The sequence below is a fragment of the Rhinatrema bivittatum genome, chromosome 16 (assembly GCF_901001135.1).
Source record: "Rhinatrema bivittatum chromosome 16, aRhiBiv1.1, whole genome shotgun sequence".
NCBI lineage: Eukaryota > Metazoa > Chordata > Amphibia > Gymnophiona > Rhinatrematidae > Rhinatrema > Rhinatrema bivittatum.
In genome coordinates this window covers 24,735,472-24,754,252 of record NC_042630.1, presented here as the reverse complement: position 1 = coordinate 24,754,252, position 18,781 = coordinate 24,735,472, and the positions used below count along the sequence as shown (strand labels likewise).

General features: G+C 46.9%; 1 protein-coding gene across 17 annotated transcripts in view; it reads left to right on the top strand.

Moving 5' to 3' along the window:
• The window catches only part of UBAP2L (ubiquitin associated protein 2 like), a 108,355-nt gene that overhangs the window by 139 nt on the left and 89,435 nt on the right, over positions 1-18,781 (top strand). For 15 of the 17 annotated variants that reach the window (XM_029580149.1, XM_029580156.1, XM_029580155.1 and 12 more), the window contains exons 2-3: positions 6,077-6,206; positions 13,080-13,157. In XM_029580149.1, the coding sequence (XP_029436009.1) occupies positions 6,117-6,206; positions 13,080-13,157 (168 nt within the window). In that variant the 5' untranslated portion in view covers positions 6,077-6,116. Of the gene's footprint in view, positions 1-7; positions 93-6,076; positions 6,207-13,079; positions 13,158-18,781 lie in introns of those variants that run through there. The other 2 variants (XM_029580140.1, XM_029580151.1) reach the window with 2 other exon arrangements.

Below are 18,781 nucleotides of genomic sequence, written 5' to 3'. Positions count from 1 at the left end.
ACGGTTAGGAGCAGGCGGCTCATTGTCTGCAGCGGCGGTGGGGGCGCCGCTTTTCTGCTGCCCCGGACTCCGTCGGTGGCTGCGCTGGGGAGGTGAAGAGAGGGTGGGCGGCCACGGCCTGGCATCCCGGCGCCCTTCGCGCTTTCCCCGCACGGTTTGGGATTTGTTGTTGATGGGTTTGCGGCCTAGCAGGCCCGGTGAAGCCTAGGGGACGGGTAGGGAGGTCTTCCGCGTGAGGGGAAGGGTAGCGGATATCTCCTCGGGCTGGCCAGCAACGTGGGGAGGGAAGTACTGCGGATCGGTAGTGAGGTGCGGGAACAGCGGGTGGTGCCGCCGCCTCCTTTCTACGGGGTTGGGATTCCCCGGAGCCCGCATCTCTCTGTCCTCGCTGTGTTTCCACCCCTGCTGGGTGGTTTTGGGATTGGCGCCCGGACTGCCGGGTAGAAGGATTGGTGCATCGGGGGAAGGCGCGAGAGCCGCAATCAAACCGGAAACTGAAAGGGTCTGGTGCACGGGCACTGCCCTTTCCTGCTCGCAGGCCCTGGCATGGAGGAACGGTCCCTTCTTCTATAAATCTCGGGCATGATGTGGGGGCACTGGTCCCACCTCTCTTTCGCGATCTCAGAGCTTGGCGAATTGACATCGCTCCATCACCATCTTCCACCTCCCGGACCTGGTGCGGGTCACAATCCTCTCTCTACTCCCCCTCCCCCCCCCCCAAAAAAAAAGCTAGTCCTGTTAAAGGGGCACTACTTCATTCTCCTAAGCCATGAGCCAAGTGAAGGGGCACTTCCCCCCTCCTCCCCCGTTATAACTGGCATAGGGGCATTGTCTCCCCATCTCTTTAAACCCTGGGCTTGGCTTGGGGTACTTTTCCCTTCCTCCCTGGGCCTGGCCCCCTTGCAAATCTTGGGCCTGATGCAAGGGCATTTCCCCCATCTCTCTTACAAATCTTTGAAACTTATGCAAGGGTATTTTCCCTCAACCGTTGGCCTGGTGCATTGACACTGCTCTTCCTTCCACAACTGCTAGACGTGGTGTAGGGGCATGTCTGCCCCCAAATCCTGGTGCTGCTGTGGGGGCATTGTGTTGCCCCCCCCCAAAAAAAAATCGCAGGCCTGGTTAAGGGGCATTACCTCCCCCCCCCCCCAAAAAAAAAATATCCTATGTCTGAGAGGCTACTTCCTTATCCACCCAAAGTTTGAACCTGGTGCAGAGGCATTGCTGCCCTTCCCCTGTCCCTAAAATTATTCCTGGTTCACCACTTTCTTAAGCTCTGGGCTTGGTGAAGGGACAAACTCTATGTGTAGTGCAGAGGCACTACTTCCTTCACTTCCCCTCTAGTTTTCTTTCTCCATAAATTTTGGGTTTGATGCAGGGGAACTGCTTCCTCTTTTCTGTAAGCCCAGGACCTGGTTTGGGGCACTGTTCCTCTCCTCCCTGCAGCCCCTGGCATTTGCTTTTCCTGCACAAATATTAGATGTGGTGCAAGGGCACTCTCCCCTCCCCCCCCCCAAAAAAAAACCCAACCCCCCCCCCCTAGGTTTGGTGTATTGGTAATGCTTCTTTCCCATTCACCCCCAAACTGGCACAGGAGCACTGCTGCCCACCCAGTATGCATTTTGTGCTGTGGCACAACCCCGCTCTGCACAAACCATTGACTTGGCATTGGGTCCATGTCCCCCACTGAAAGACTGAGCTTGGCAAGCGGGCATTGCCTCTCCTCTCTTCCCCCACAGGTCCTGGGCCTGGCATAAGGGCACTCTTCTCTTCCCTCCACACCCCATGCCTCTCCCATCTGCTTCAATCACTGCATGTCCTTTGGCCTTGGGTGGAACATCTTTTTTCCACTGTAGTCTGTCAGTGAAACAGGTTTAGAAGCCTCAGTGCAGAGGTTGTACAATTATCCTGATATCCCTAGAGAAATATAATCAGGTTACTCTTCCTGCCCAGTAATATCAGGAGATTACTTTTTTTTTTCTTGATTTTTTTCAGAACACTTGAACTGTGTGGGGTAAATGTATAAGGACTTGAAATGTAGCAGTAAGAATACTTTACTGAATAGTTGTGAAAGATCTGCATCTTCTGGCTGTTTTTTAGACATTATTGCTATATATGGTTTCATGAGGAGATTTTTCTTCTGAAGTCAACCTAAATATGTGGGTCCAGCCACAGAGGATTTTCCCATAGGGGTTCTTCAGCTTGGAAAAGGGATGGCTGAGAGGGGACATGATAGAAGTTTATAAAATTGAGTGTGGCAGAATGGGTAAATAAGACAGTTATTTACCCTTTCAAATAATATTAAAACAAGACACACCATGAAACTAACAACCAGACAATTTAAAACAAATTGTAGAAAGTACTTTTTCACTCCATGCACAATCAAGCTATGGAATCTATTGCCAGAGGATGTGGTCAAGGTGACTAGCATGGAGGGTTTTAAGAGGTTTGGACAAATTCCTAATTATTGGCTAGGTAGATTAGGAGGAGCCATTGCTGTCCCTGGGAGTGGAAATAGATCTACTTTATGGGATCTGCCCGGGTACTTGTGACCTGGATTGGCCACTATTGGAGGTAGGATGCTGAGCTTGATGTACCTTTGCCTGACTCAGCATGACATTTCTCATGTTCTTAAGTGGTAGAATTAGTCTATGTTCTATTAATTAGTTGGTGAGGAAATCCTGTAACAAAGACAACTTAGGTTTTAGTCATATCTTGTATCTTTCATCCAGTATTTTTAAACAAAATTTATAGCACAAATAGGCCTGATTTGTTTACAGCAGTCTATAGGGTAACTTTGAATTTAGAAGTCATTATGAATTAAAATACACATGTATAAAAATATGTATCTAAATTCTGCAGCATAACATTAACAATTGCAAGAATAGGTGCCAGAATAGTGTTTTTCCTTCATGTAGACAGAGGCAAACTGTTTTCCATGAGTTTGTCATTGGTACTCTTGAGATCAGTGTGACAAAATTGTTTTGCTGACTCTTCTTCCCAAATGTTTTCTGAACTGTTGTATGTTGAGTTCCTGTCATTTAACTAGTTACAGGCACTTAAAATGAGCAAGAGGAAGCTTCAAGCTCCTTGTCACCTAATCTTATTGTTTAAGTATATCATTCTAAAATTCAACTAATGTAGAAGTTCCATTAGTTTTAAATGTAGAATTGAAATGTTAGTATTGAAAGTTTATAGTAAAGTGAATGCTGTTGTAGTATCCCACTTTATCATATTTATTTCTCAGTCAATTGTCCCAGTAAGTACTGATTCGTTTGAGCCACAGTTTTGCTATTTCTTTTCAAATGTTTTATGAGATTATCTGAAGCTTGGGTAAGGAGTCTCATGTTTCCAGTAGAAAAGAGTTGCAGGCAGCAAGGAAGCTCTGTAAAGTCTGTAGTGTTACTTGTGTTCTTACACCTTTCAGGCATCTTGAACTTTTGTTTGGGGTGTTAGACAACTTTGTAATAGTTCATCCTGCAATTTAATGATGCCCTCTCAATTGTTACTACTATTTGTCACTTTTATATAATTTCTCAACATATGCTTCACTGTACAAAATTACATAAGGGACTGTCCCTTCTCAGCAGAGTTAACGGTCTAATCAAGATTAAAATCAATAAAGCTTGAGGGCAGAATAATCGGGGATTAAGACTTAAAAGCAGTCCCAAAAAGGTGAGATTTTAGACTAGATTTGAATAAGGCCCAGAGAAGGAGCATGACGCACCAACTTAGAAAGTGTATTCCAAGCATACGTGCATCCAAGTGTAGAGCACAGAACGGCTGATGCAATAGCGGCTCACATAGAACGGATGCTCCTGATTGAGTGCCCGCTCTAACGCGTGCCGATCCACCTCTCCTGGGTGCGCGATCCGTAATTTAAAGGAGGGGTTGCACTAAAACGGACACGCTAGGGATAAATTATGTGAATCTAACACGTCCATGGCATTGGGCACCCAGGAGTAGTGGCTGTGCGCCAGTTAGGAAAACAGATGCCCAATTAATGGGTGTCAGTTTCTTTAACCTGACCGCCGTCAAAATGTTTTTCATGCTGCTTCCAATATTTTTGGCTTTTTTTGTGGCTTTGTAGGGGTTTTCTTATACTGCTCGGAGCGTGTAAGACAACACTGGTCCTGGGGCTAGCGTTTTCCATATTAAAACATGCACATTGGGGCATGGTGATTTTTTTTTTTGCATCGGGGGTAATAGCCTCATCTATGTGCATTTACATGTGATGAGCACTATTAACTTCGCTCTAGTTTGGACGCTCCAATCCCCTTATTGTGTCGGGATTTAGCCTAGTGCATCCAAGAGCTCGTTAGCCTATGTGCTAGGCTTAGCTCACGATATAGCATCAGCCTAAAAGTTATGAATTGGCAGTATAGGAGAAGGGAGTGAAGGCAATATATTTTTGATTTTTGACTAATTTTACCAGCCCTTACTGACCCAGAGGGCTAAAATTGTGGCTGGAGTTCCTTAAGACCCTCTTATGATAGTTGAGATCTTAATTGCTAAGTTTAGTGATTGGATCTTCTCAACTTTGAGTCTTGCTTCTGAAGTATAACCACAGTTAAGAAAGTCTTGCAGAGCTGTTAGCATGCATAATACTCATGGCTGCTTATTAGGCACTAGCAAAACATACAGTGAATGGAATCCTTGAGCATCAGGGTATAAGAATGGGAGCTTCAGATTTCTGAAATTTATGGGGGGACAGGTTGGGGAAAAATGTTTAAAAAAAAAATTAAAATAAAAAAGTTTGGACTGTCTTGTTGACTTTTACTTTGACATGCTTCAGAGTTATGTATGTGAAGCTTTTGTACTTGTGGATTTTCAAGAAACGGTTTTAAATATAGATTTCTGAAATCTTTTCTACTTTTCAATGCCACATATAGCTGCATGTGCTCACTTAATCTACTTTTGTTATATTTAGATGAGTTATACATATGTCCATTTTTAAATGAGCCAGCCAAGACATGTACCCGGTACTTTTTTTCTCTCTCTCCTTCCATAATTTTGCATGCGGTTTGCAGGCCAGAGGTTTGTGTGGCTAGCTGAACCAAGTAGTAACTGCTTGGCTATTTTTTGTCTTCCTTACACTTTTGTTAATTTAGGTAGACCTTGATTTGGCAGGATTAATCCATGTCCGATTGTCTTTTTCCCTGGGAAAGGATTGGGAGTTGATCACCCCCAGGTAACAGAAAAGGGCATACATTTGGCTGCTTGGATTGCTCAAGGTGCTAATGGGCTTTCCTACTGTCCTTGGTCCTGCTCAGCCCTCCTCATTGGGTCATAGCATCTGACATCTTTATTTCAGTAATGGCACGTGGATGCATGTTGTGGTTTAGTGATGCATTTCTGGCCTAAGATTCACGTTTGTTGCTTCCTTGGTCATGCTGCGAGCGTTTGGCAACCACTTTAGGACAGTGAATGACTTCCCAGTGCACCTTTTAAAAATAAGTTTGGGAGAAGGGATATAAGGCTGTATTCAGAGTGTAGAAAATAGAAACACAATTTCAGTCATGTGCAAGAAAGTCAGGCTCGTTGGGTTTATTCTGGGCTGCATGTCTTTCCCTTTTTATTAATGGTGTTGTACATACGATTACTTATCAAGTGATATATGAAAAGAACGTTCTTTCTGTCGGGCTCTAAATACCAAGCAGAGTACTGATGTTGCTATTGTCAAGTGAGGAAGTAAATCCTCTCTTGGATACTCGTTACAGTTTGTGAAATCTGGATCCTTATTTACTGTTGCCATTCAATGAGTGTCTGCCTGAACAATTTATTGCAGTGGACCTTATTTCTGGCACAGTATTTTAAAATCAAATATAGCTAAACTGGATTCTTGCTACATGCAACTGGCTTTAAACGCCGCGGCACTGCTGGTGTTAATTCACCACTTGTATATTAGTGGAATCATTCTAATAGTTTTCCAGAGCAGTCAGATCCTATTACAAATGTAATTTAATATGGTAGATGATACCTAGGCATCGAATCTTAGCTGGAGAGGGAAAGAGTTTCCCATTATAGAAATGTCTCTCTGAATTGGATTTTGTCTGTCATCCTACTCTTTTCCCAGAATTCTACCTTGTAAATACTGTTATTTGTATATACTGTAAATGATGACATCAGTGGGCACTAGCCGAGCCCGGGGAACCTGGGAACAGACACAGACACAGAGCCAGACCCAGCACAAGCAACGGCCACAGGTAAAGAGCAGCACAGCTTCATGCTTTCTCCTGGGGTACTTATTCCTCTTAGTCTTCTGCAGGCAGTCTCAGATATTCATAGAAATATTATTTTAAAAGTGATAGGTGGCTTTTCCCTGTACGTATCCAGAACAGGCCAGACTCCTGGGTTTTGCCTCCCTCCCAGCAGATGGCGACAGAGTGAGTTTAGCAGGCACCGCCTCTTAACCCGGTGTGCTACTTGCAGTTCCTCAGTATTTCTCTGTCTTCTGCAGATGGAGGAGGTGCAAAACCTGCTGTTCTGTACCTGAGTTTAAAAAAAAGAAAAGATAATATAATAGGAAGAAGATGATTTTCAGCTTCAAATAGAGAAGTTGTTTATCCTCCCAGGAGGTTAAGCAGATCCTGGTGGGACTAGGCCACCTGGTTGGAGGACAGGATGAGCAGGGGTTGAGGGCCCTAATTTGCTTGCTGAATTATGCCGGAGGTGATAGCTGGTGGTCCATATCCCTCACCTACAAGAGGTTTGAAGGAAGCCTCTGCTACCCTTCATGCTGGAAAGTGTTTTGTTAATTCTTTTATAAAGTTCGAAAAAAAAAAAAAAAAAAGAGCCTGAAAGAGAAACACATGACAGGGGCCTTGTTTTCTTTTGGCTCTCCCTGTTGGCGGTAGCACAGGAAGGTTAGCTGTTCAGGGGGCTCCAATCTGCGGCTCTCCCCCCTCCCTTCTCTTCGGGCGTGTGCCAAGCAGTTGGGATCGGGCCGAGCCATGCCGCGAGAGTGTCGCTGTGCTGTTTGTGGTGAGCACAGCTCATGTTTGTCGAGGGCTGGCTGTTGCTCCTGATGCCTCTCCTGGGGGGGGGGGGGGGGGGCTCATCGGGTGGGGCTGCAGCAGCATTGTTGAGGCAGCGAGAGCCTGGCTGCGTTGGAAGAGGCTGCCAATTAGTTCCCACTCAGCATGGGAATGGAGGCCATTTTGAAAACCTTCACGGCTTCTGCAGAGAGGTTGGCAGGGGGAGGGGATCTCCCGCCACCGCTGACCACTGCAAATTCCGGGCCAGGAAGGGCAGTCTGAGCAGGAGTCAGATCTTCTTGTGGGGGATTCTCTGGGTCCTGCTCCCTTTTCCCTGGAGTTTTATTCTGCTTATTCATGAAGCCTTTCTGGCTCGGAACACTGCGGGATGCCCCCCTCTCCCATGCGGAAAGCTTTAGCTGCTCTGCCCAAAAAGAGGTTTACGTTTTCGGGGACCATGAGGATTCGGAGAGTCCTTGGTCCAACGGTGTCAAGGGCTGCCGAGGACTGTTCCTCTGAGGAGTCTGATCATGAGTTACCGTCTGGGGACGGTCCTCCCAACTAGAGTCCATCCAGGGTTGGGCAGGATCCAGATGAGGAATTGGCAAAGGTCCCCTCTATGGAGGGGGATGATCCCAAAGTGGTTCGCCTGTTTTAAAAGGAGGAACTGTGACCTATGATTCCGCATGTCCTGTCTGAGTTAGGGATAACTGTTCTACAGGAGGATTTGGACCAGGACTTGGTGGATCCGGTCATGGCTGGCTTACGGGGTCCGGCCAGAACTTTCACTTTTCATAAGTCAGTAAAACAGTTGGTGGTCAGGGAGTGGTATACTCAGAGGACTGGCCTTAAGGTTAGCAGAGCCATGAATAAGCTCTATCCCTTGCCCGAAGACACTCTGAAGCTCTTAAGGGCCCAAGGGGATGCCTCTGTTTCAGCAGTTACAAAAAGGACCACCATTCCAGTAGCTGGCATGGCAGCTCTGAAGGATTTGCAAGACTGGAAGCTCAAGGTGCACCTTAAGATAATTTGAGGTGTCTGCTCTGGGCATACATGCTGCAGTGTGTAGCAGTTTTATGCTTCAGGCTACCTTGAGGTGGGTGCAGCAGTTACAAGGTAACAAGGAAATGTCACCCAGGATTTGAAACAGGTGGAACACTTAGAGATGGCATTGCCGACAGGGCCGATGCCTTTTATGACCTCATTTGCACTTCTTCCAGAACGATGATGTCCACAGTCTCGGCTAGGAGGCTCCTTTGGTTACGGAATCGGTCAGCAGTTGTTTCGTCAAAGGCTCAACTGGGAGCTTTGCCTCTTAAGGGCAAGCCCCTTTTTGGAGAAGACTTGGAGCAGCTGCTAAAGCTTCTGGGAGGCAATAAAATGCACAAGCTACCGGAGGACAAGCCCAAAGGGTCAAAAGGATTTCTTCTGTGTTCTCCCATTTTCGAGGATAGAGGCATTTCCACCAGAGCAGAGCTCTGGGTGCTGGCCAGAGGCAGACCTTGGGGAGGTCAGAGTCCTGGTACCAGTCATTTCATGGACATCGGCCTAACAGAGGGCTCCGGCCAGGGGCGTGGCGGAGCCAAACCTGCACAATGAGGCGAGGCTGGCCCACACCTCAGTCCCAGTCTTCGGGGGTCGTTTGACTCAATTTTACAAGGAGTGGGTCGAAATCACATAGGACCAGTGGATTCTATGCTTCATAGGACATGGTTGTGCTTTAGAATTTGCTCTGCCGCTAAGGAGCCTATTCATGGTATCTCCTTGTGCCTCACCGGAAAATAAACTGATCGTGCAGCAGACCATCTAGCGACTGGAAATGCTGGGAGACATCGTTCCCTTCCCCGAGGAGGAACAAGGAATGAGATGTTCATTTATTTTGTGGTTCCAAAGAAGGAAAGAATTTTTCGTCCAATTCTGGATTTAAAGAAGGTGAACGTAGCTGTCAAGGTACCCCAGTTCCAGATGGAGATTCTGCTGTCTGTCATAGTAGCAGTACAAAGCGGGGAGTTCCTGGCTGCCTTGTATCTGATAAGCATACCTACACTTAAGAATTCGCCCGGATATCTCCGGTTTATGATCCTCAGGAGGCATTTTCAATTTTGTGCTCTCCCATTCAGGCTAGCTACGGCCCTGAAGACCTTCACCAAGGTGATGGTGGTGGCGGCAGCCCTCAGAAAGGAGGGGGTGCTGGTTCATCCATATCTGGACAACTGGCTCATCTGGGCAAAGTCAGAGGACCTTTGCAGGCAGGTAGTGGCTTGAGATTCTTGGGCTGGATAGTGAATCTGTCCAAGAGCCATCTTTCTCCGTCACACTTTCTGGAATTCTTGGGGGCGTGCACTTCGATACTCGAATGTGAAAAGTATTTCTCACAGGGGAGCGCATTGTCAAGCTGCGGACTCAAGTTCGGAAGCTATTGGAGGCCTGAGTGCCCAGGGGCTGGGATTACTTGCAGGTCCTCAGTTCCATGGCATCTACTCATGGGCGTTTGCTCATATGAGACCTCTATAGAATGCATTACTATCCTGGTGGGATCAGATGTCAGAGCAGTTTCATCTTCAAAGAAAAAATGGACTCTGAGACTTTCAGGTTAAAGCACCGTTCTTAAGTTTTTAACTTGTACACTCTATGGTAACAATACTTTTACCGGCCTTTCCTCTTTCCAGCTTGTTGCAAGCTTCCAAGTTCTCTCCCCCTGTTGATTGTAACTTTGACTTATTCCTACTTATTGTTATCTTTCGTTTACGTGAATTGTTACTCTAGTTTTTCCCTTTGTTAAACTGTAAACCGATCCGATATGGTAATTTACTATGAAGGTCGGTATAAAAAACTGTTAAATAAATAAAAAAAAACAAAAACTACCGCTTAGTCAGCCAGGTCCAGTCTTTCATGGTGGCTTGGTCAGGACAATTTGTGCCGCGGTGTAGATCTGGAGGTTCCGCAGTGGATGGTTGTGATTACTGACGCCAGTCTCTCCGGTTGGGGAGCCGTGTCAGTCCCAGTCAGTGCAAGGCCAATGGTTGGTGGAGGAGAAGCATCCTGGTCCATGAACAGCTTAGAGACTAGAACGGTTTGGTTGACTCTGCAGGAATTTCTACCTCTTTTGTGTAACTGTCCGGTCAGAATCCTGTCAGACAATGCTTCAACGGTGACCTACTTCAATCGCCAGGGTGGTACCAAAAGTCAAGCAGCTGCTCAGGAAGCGGAGATGCTGATGTGCTGGATGGAGTAGCATCTGGCCTTGATAGTGGCTTCTCACATAGCAGGGTTCCATGTAAAGCTCCGCTCTCTGTTGAGCAGTTCTTCATTTTATGTAAACCGGAGTGATTTGTAGTCCCTACAAGAACTTCGGTATATAAAAATTTAAAATAAATAAAATAAATAAAATGTGCAAGCGGATTTTCTCAGCCAGCAACAATTGGGTCCTGGAGAATGGGAGCTATCGGAGAAAGTAATGGGCCACATTTCTTACAGATGGGGCATTCCTCATATGGATCTAATGGCGACTCAGCGGAATGGCAAGGCACCGCGGTTCTTCAGTTGCAGAAGAAAGCGCGGAGCAGAAGGGGTTGATGCCTTGGTTCTTCCTTGAGGGACAACAAAGGAATAAATGCCCGAATAGTCTTTTCCAAATACTTTAATGGGTGGAGACTATAAACCAATTGATAAAATTCCTTGGCCACACGACATTCTAGTTTACATGTTTCCACCATGGCCTTCGGTGGGCAAGGTTGTGAGAAGAATAGAGATCTGTCCAGGAAAGGTGATACTCATGGCTCCGGAGAGGCCTTGGAGACTTTAGTTTGCAGATTTGGTCAATCTAGCAGTGGACGGCCCGTTAAGACTGGGCCATCTACCAAATCTGCTGCGTCAGGGCCTCATATTTTCAGATCAAGCGGATCACTTTTGTCTAGCGGCTTGGCTTTTGAAAGGAGGTAATTAAGGAAGAAAGGATATCATGAGGATGTTTATTTCTACTGTGTTGCAGGCTCGAAAGACTTCCTTGGCGTATGTCCGGGTTTGGAGGATTTTTGAGTCTTGGTGTATGGAGCAAGGGGTTGATCCTTGGCGAGCGTTGGTGGCGCAGATTCTGGCTTTTTTGCAGAGACGCCTAATGAAAGGTTTGTCCTTTAGTTCCCTGAGAGTGCAGGTGTCGGCCCTGGGCTGTTTGTGAGGCAAGATTCATGGAACAACCCTCTGAGGGGTGAAGCACTTGCGCGCGCGCCCCCCGTTCATAAACTGTGCCCTTCTTGGAGCTTTAACTTTGGTCCTCAAGGGCATGTGTGTGGCACCGTTTGAACCTCTTAAAAGGGCCACCAAAAAAAATCTCACTGAAGATGGTTTTCTTGGTGGCGATTTGTTCAGCCAGAAGGGTGTCTGAACTTCAAGCCCTGTCATGTAGGGAACCCTTTTTACGGATTCCGGAGTGTCTCTGAGGATGGTTCCGTCTTTTCTGCCAAAGGTGATTTCAGCGTTCCATTTAAGTCAGTCAGTGGAGATTCCAGCTTTTCCAAATGTGGAGGTTGGTGTGCCTCATGCAAAAGAATTGACAGCTGGATGTCAGAAGGGCTTTGTGCGGTATCTAGGGGTCACCAACAATTTCAGATTATTGGATCACCTTTTTGTGCTATGGAGTGGTGCGAAAAAGGACCAGAAGGCATCAAAAGCCACAATTGCGCGTTGGTTGAAGGAGGCTATTGGATCCATATAAATCTGTCACGGTTGTCTTATCCCGAAGGGGTTAAGGGCTCATTCTACTTGGTCCCAGGTGGCCTCCTGGGCAGAATGTCAGCCGCAAGAGATTTGCAGAGCAGCTACTTGGAGGTCTTTACATACCTTTTGCCAGGCACTATCGATTGGACGTCCAAGCCCTGGACGTTAGCAATTTCGGTGAAAGTACTTCGAGCAGAACTCTCACAGTCCCACCCTGGTTAGGGAAGCTTTGGTACATCCCAGGAGTCTGAACTGATCTGGGTACGTACAAGGAAAGGGAAATTTGTTCTTACTTGCTAACTTTCATTCCTGTAGTTCCACGATCGGTCCAGAACCCACCTGGTGGGGGAGAGGAGATTTGGAGAGAGGAGAAAGGCACAGGTTTCTCGTTAGCCCTTAAAATTAAAGTTCCAAAATTATACATTTCCCTCTTTCCTCTGCTTGTTTGGGGAATGTTATAGTATTGGTTTATTAGACGTTTTTTTGACTTTATGCTTGGGTACCGAGTAATACTGAGGAACTGCAGGTGGCGCACTGGGTTAAGAGGCTGTGTTTGCAAAACTTTCTCTGTCTGCATCTGCTGGCAGGGAGGCAAAACCTGGACTGATCTGTGGTACTAAAGGAATGAAAATTAGCAGGTAAGAACCAATTTTCCTTTTGTTAAAAGTGCCAAAATTAGGTTTTAGCTGCTTGTGTGTATTTTTAATGTTTTCCCCCATGTATGGATCAATAAAGTCTCAACATTTGTGGTTTAAGTGAGAGAAATTTTAGCTTCTAATAACAAACTACCTCTATAGATGGGTTTTGACTGCTGTTGCCTTCAGCCAACTTCTTTATTGTTCTCTGCTACACACTGTATCTTGACTGCCTGTTAATCCCCTAGCTATTTTTGACCAGTATTACACTATATGGCCTGACTGGTCTCATGAGTCTGAGTGCAGATGTTTTGCTCAGGAACTGTGTTGGATATGTTTGTTTGTTGGGCAGTCTGGATGTGGTTCTATATAATTCTATGGCATGGCATAGTATATATTTTAAAATAAATGTACACCACTTTGGACTGCCTCACCAGAGAAGCAATCTAGAAATGGATTACATTTAATATTCCAGTTAATGGGTCAGTAGTGAATACATTTTGTCAAGGTCTGGAATTCCGGGTCCCCCATCCACCAGAATCAGGTTTGGGTGTATCAACTGAAAGTCAGTGAGAATCTGCCTTCTCTTTGGTGTCATTTATAGTTTGAAGCAGCTGGTGAGTAAGGACAGGAAGATAACCAAGCAACAAAGTTCACCCATGAATGTTTTCTGCAGGACTTTTGATTTAAATATCTGACTGTAATCCACCCTCCAGATAAGATGTGATCGGGTTTTTTTTTTTCTTTTTAGGCCACTGCAGAACAGATTAGACTTGCACAGATGATTTCGGACCACAATGATGCTGACTTTGAAGAAAAGGTGAAACAAGTAAGTGTCAGATGTGATTTCTTGGCAGGTGAAGTCCCATCAGAGCTGGATTAATGGTGACCCTCAAGTAGTAGCAGTGTTAATGCTCTGAAACAGCCCAGGAAATAAAAAATGTACTGGTATGTTGAGAGAGGGAGTCCTTCCCTTCAAAGCACAGTCTTAAGTGTCTATAAACAGATTCCTACATCTAAACATCTCCCCATTTGCAGGTTTAATCATTTGTGCAAAAAGTATCTGTTGTTTTCCTGTTAATTGAAGGAAAGAAAACACGACAGCAGCAGTGTCCGAATCTCCTGTTTTGCAGGAGTGCTAGTGTGGCACTCTTGATTGACTGCCCCATTGCTTTCACAGTTATCTTCACAATCACCATGCTCAGTAACTTATAGAACATCGGGTGCTTCTTGAGAACTGCATTTAAAACAATGTAATTCATACACTGAAAAGGGATTTTGATTTTAGATTTAATTATTCACAGGCATATTCCATATAACAAGGAAGCTTCCTGCTCTCACAGTTGCCATGCTCCATCATAAAATAGCCAGTGCTTCTTTAAAGCTGTAGTTCCTGTTCATACCTGGATTAGTCCAGATTCCTGGGATTAGGCCTCCCTTCCAGCAGATGGCGACAGAGAAAGTTGCACTGGCATAGAACCCGGAGTGCCACCTGCAGTCCCTCAGTATTTCTTTGTCTCCAGCAGATGGTGGATGTGCAATCTCTGCAGTCTAGGAAAAGAAAAGGATAGAGAATGTTCAAGTTTGTGGATTTATCCTCCCCGGAGGTTGCTTAGGGCCCTGGTGGGACTATCCCTCCCAGTGTTGAGGAGTACGAGCAGGGAATCGGGGATCCTGGTTTGGATCATTCTTTCGCCGCCCAGGAAGGTGTATAGCTGGTGGATCCGGTTCCCTGCCCCTTAGTAGAAAAAATTGAAGCCTAGCAGCTCTTCTGTCAGGGAAGTATTTATTTCTTTGTCTTTTTCTTCTGGCTCAGTAAATTTAAAAAAAAAAAAAAAAAGCTTAGAGCAGAGGAGCCGCAAGGTTTTTAGTGGCCAGGAAGGCTGTGCTGGACTTTGACAGGTCTGCAAAAGGGGCTTTCTAAGTGTTATTTAGCCACACGGCATAGTGGTGGTGTTTTTTGCTGTACGGTCGGGCCTAGTGGTGGTTGGCATGCCTTGTGATCATCATGGTGCGCAGTAGGGCATGCCGTTCATACGGCGATATGTACGTGCGATTGTTGTGCTCCAGACTGTGCTCCTGCTGCCTCTCCGGAGAAGAGGGCATGTTGGAGTGGCAGTCTGGAGAGAAATCAAGCGCAGGAGAATCTAGCATGTTGGCGCCCCCTCCCCTGCCGGGCACAGAAAGGTGGCCATGTTGTCCGGGGGCTGAAGGCCCATTGGGACTATTTCGGGGGTCTGACTATCTTCCCCCCTCTGCTATCACTGTTGGACCAGTGTTACCCACTGTAGAGCCCCCGATTCTGACTGGGATGGGGATTCCTTCATAGTCGGGTTGGAGGATCCAGCCCCTTTCTCCTCAAAGTTTGTTCTCCTGTTACATGAGGCATGTTTGGGTAAGGCGGCTGGGAAGCAGGTGGTCCACACTCAGAAGCCAGGGGCTCCGCGGCTGGCTAAGAGACTGGCTAGTTCTGGGGTCTGGTTCTGTGATCCTTAGGATGAGGACAGTGATGGGCGGTCCTGATATTGACTCAGATGAGTTGAAATCAGCTCCATGGGTTCCTGACCTTTTGGATCCTCCAGGGCTGAGCAACGATCCGGCTATACCCATTAATAACCTGGATGTTCTGGATTCGGAAGGCAGATTGGGTCAGGTGCCAGTGGCTGAAGGGGACGACCCTAAGGTGGTATGGTTGTGGCCCTTAATTCCTCATGTTCTAGAAGAGTTTGGGATCAAGCTCCTGCAAGAGGAATCTGATCAGGAGGGTGTGGACCCGGTCAAGGATGGCCTAAGGGGGCCAACGAAAGCCTTTCCTTTTAACAAGTCTGTAAAGAAACTCGTGGTCGGGGAGTGGGCACTCCTGAGATAGGCCTCAAGGTAGGCCGGGCGATGGCAAAGTTATATCCATTGCCTGAGGACACACTTGAGTTGTTAGCGTCCACCTTAGGAATTGCTTCAGTGTCTGTGGTCACCAAGAAAACCACTATACCTGTGGCTGGTTCAACGGCGCTGAAAGAGGTGCAGGATAGGAAGTTAGAGATTCATTGCAAGAAGATATTTGAGGTGTCTGCACTTGGCATTCAGGCTGCTGTGTGCAGTAGCTTCATGCAGAGGGCCAGTTTGCGTTGGGTTCAGCAGTTACAGGCTACAAGGCTATCACTGTCAGAGGCCAAGCAGGCAGACTGTCTGGAGGCAGCCGCAGCTTATTTAGCGGATGGCTCTGTATGACCTCATTTGGACATCCTCCAGAGTGATGTCTGCGGTATTGGCCAGAAGGCTCGTTTGCTTGAGGAACTGGTTGGCGGGTGTTTGGTCTAAGTCTTGTTTAGGAGAATTATCTTTCAAGGGGAAGCTTCTATTTGGCTAAGACTTAGAGGAGCTTGTAAACGTCTCAGGGAGACTAAAGGGCATAAGCTGCCAGAGGAAACTAGTTTCTTTACAGGGTGGCCCCAGTTTGTCGAACAGGCAGTTTCGTCTGAGTTAGGCTTTCAGCGGGAGCTCCAAGGTAAGGCACCAGGAGGCAGCAAGCCTGGAACCAGGCCTTTCGAAGCAGTAGAAAATCAGGCAGAGACTGCCTCGGTCAGGGCTCTGGAGCCGAGGCCTGTCCACTCCTCTCTCCCTCTGATTGGAGGGCATCTGACTATTTTACGAGGAGTGGACCAAGATCATGACAGACCAGTGATAAAAGAAAGTTATGTGTTAGAATTATTTCGTCTGCCACGGGACTTGTTTATGGTTTCCCCCTGCGCTCCGTTTGACAAGAGGAAGCTGATTCAGGAAACCATGGACCGGTTGCAAGCTCTGGGAGTCATAGTTCTGTTGGGAGAATGAGACAGGATGGTATTCTAAATTTTGTAGTTCTGAAAAAGGAGGGCTCCTTCCATCCAATTTTGGATCTAAAGAAAGTGAATGTGGCTCTCAGGGTTCCTTATTTTAGAATGGAAACTTTGCGTTTGTTGATTGCAGCAGTGCGCAAGAGAGAATTCTTGGCTTCTCTGGACTTGTCCGAAGCATACCTGCACATTCCAATTCGCCCGGATCACCGTCAGTTACTTCACATCATGATACTTGGGGAAACATTTTCAATTTTGTGCTCTCCCGTTCGGACTGGCGACAGAGCCTTGAACGTTCACCAAAGTGATGGTGGTGCAGCGGCAGCGCTCGGGAAGAGGGGTATCTTAGTTCATCCATATCTGGAATACTGGCTCATTTGGGCAAAGTCTGAACTCTTTGGTACTCGGGTGGTAGCTCTGGTCCTCCAGCAATTGAGGTCCCTGGGATGGTGGTGAACCTGCCAAAGAGTCATCTCTCCCCATCTCAGGTTCTGGAGTTCTTGGAAGTGTGCTTTGACACCAGGGCAGGAAAGGTTTTCCTCACGGAGGAGCATATTCTCAAGCTGCAGAAGCAGGTGCACAGGCTGTTGGAAGCTGCAGTTCCCAGGGTCTGGTGTTGGGCTCTATGGCCTCGATGATGGAATTGGTCATTCACGCATATATGAGGCCTCTGCAACGGTCTCTTCTTTCCTCTTACTCGAGGAACCTGCCAGGTCCAGTCTCTCATGGTGGCTTGGTCAAGAACAGTTGAGACGCAGAGTGGCCTTGGAGGTTTCGGATTGGCTGGGGGCTGTATGCCAGAATCAGTCGGCCTAGGGGCAATGATCCGAAGAAGAGAAGTCCTGGTCTATCAATTGTTTGGAGGGCAGTGAGGTGCGCCTTGATGGCTTTTCTGCCTCTGAGTGGCTGCTCGGTTCGCATCCTGTCAGACAACGTGACCATGGTAACTTATATCAACTATCAAGGGGGAACCAGGAGTTGAGCAATGGCCCTGAAAGCTCAGGAGCTGTTTCTTTGAGTAGAGCGGCAGCTAGCTATGCTAGCGGCGTCTCTCATTGCCAGGATGGACAATGTGCAGATGGATTTTCTGAGTTGTCAGAAGCTGGATCCCAGGGAGTGGGAGCTGTCAGACGAGGGAATGGCTTTGATATGTTTCTGGTGGTTAACCCCCCCACCTGGACTTTATGGCGACATGGAAGAATGCTAAGGTGTCCCGATTCTGCAGGCACAGAAGAGAGTACGGTGCAGAGGGTGTAGATGCTCTAGTTCTATCCTGGTCCCGAGGGATTCTTCTTTACATGTTTCCTCCGTGGCCCCTGGTGGGGAAACTGATACGGCGAATAGAAAATCATTCTGGGGCAGTGGTTCTGGTGTCACCAGAGTGGCCAAGGTGCCTGTAGTTTGTGAACCTCTTCAACCTGGTGCTGGACGGTCTGCTGCGACTCGCACATTTGCCAAGGCTTCTTCAGCAAGGTCCAGTATTTTCAGATTGGGCGGATTACTTCTGTCTCGCAGCTTGGCTTTTGAGAGGAGGCATTTGAGAGAAAAAGGATATCCGGAGGATGTCATTACCACCTTGTTGCAGGCTAGAAACAACTTCCACTTCTTTATCATACGTAAGGGTCTGGAAGGTCTTTGAGTCCTGGTGCATGGGCTGAGAAATACTAGTGACTCTTGCCTCGATAGCTCACATCTTGACTTTTTTTTTTTTTTTTTTTTTTGCAGAAAGGTTTGGTTAAAGGCTTGGCTTTTAACTCTTAAGGTTCAGGTTGCGGCCTTGGGCTGTTTACAGGGCAAGGTGCATGGAGTGTTGTTGACTGCTCACCCAGTTGTGGTGCGCTTCCTCTGGGCAAAACATCTGTGTCCCTTATGGAATCTCAGTCTAGTCCTTCGAGGGTTGATTATCTCCTTTTGAGCCTTTGTGAAGGGTAACAGTAAAGGATCTCACTTTGAAGGTGGTTTTTCTAGTAGCCATTTGTTCCGCCCGAAGGATCTTGGTACTTAAAGCGTTATCATGCAGAGAACCTTTTCTGAAAATCTGACGCTGGGATATCTTTGAAGACAGCGCCCTCTTTTTTTTTTTTTTTCTCCCAAAGGTTGTGTCCGTGTTCCATTTGAATCAGACCATGGAACTCCCAGCTTTTCCAGGTTTGGATGCATCGACTCCATATGCGAGAGACTTAAGTTGTTTGGATGTGAAGAGGATTTTGTTGCGTTACCTCCAAAGTCACCAATAATTTCAAGGTGTTGGACCATCTCTGCGCTATGGCGCGGTCCTAGGAAAGGGCAGAAGGCTTCAAAGTCCACGATAGCAAGATAGAGGCAATAAGCTTGCCTTACATCTGTAAGGGATGTCCGGTCCTAGGGGGATTGAGAGCACATTTGGTTTGATCTCGGGCGACTTCATGGACCGAGTGTCAGCTGGTGTTGCTACAAGAAATTTGTCGGGTGGCTACCTGGAAGTTGTTGCATACTTTTGCCAGACTTTTATGGTTTGGATGTCCAGGCGACACTTTGAATGGGACTCTCGCAGTCCCACCCCATTTAGGGAAGCTTGGGTACATCCCAGGAGTCTGGATTGAACAAGGTATGAACAGGAAAGGAAAATTGGTTCTTACCT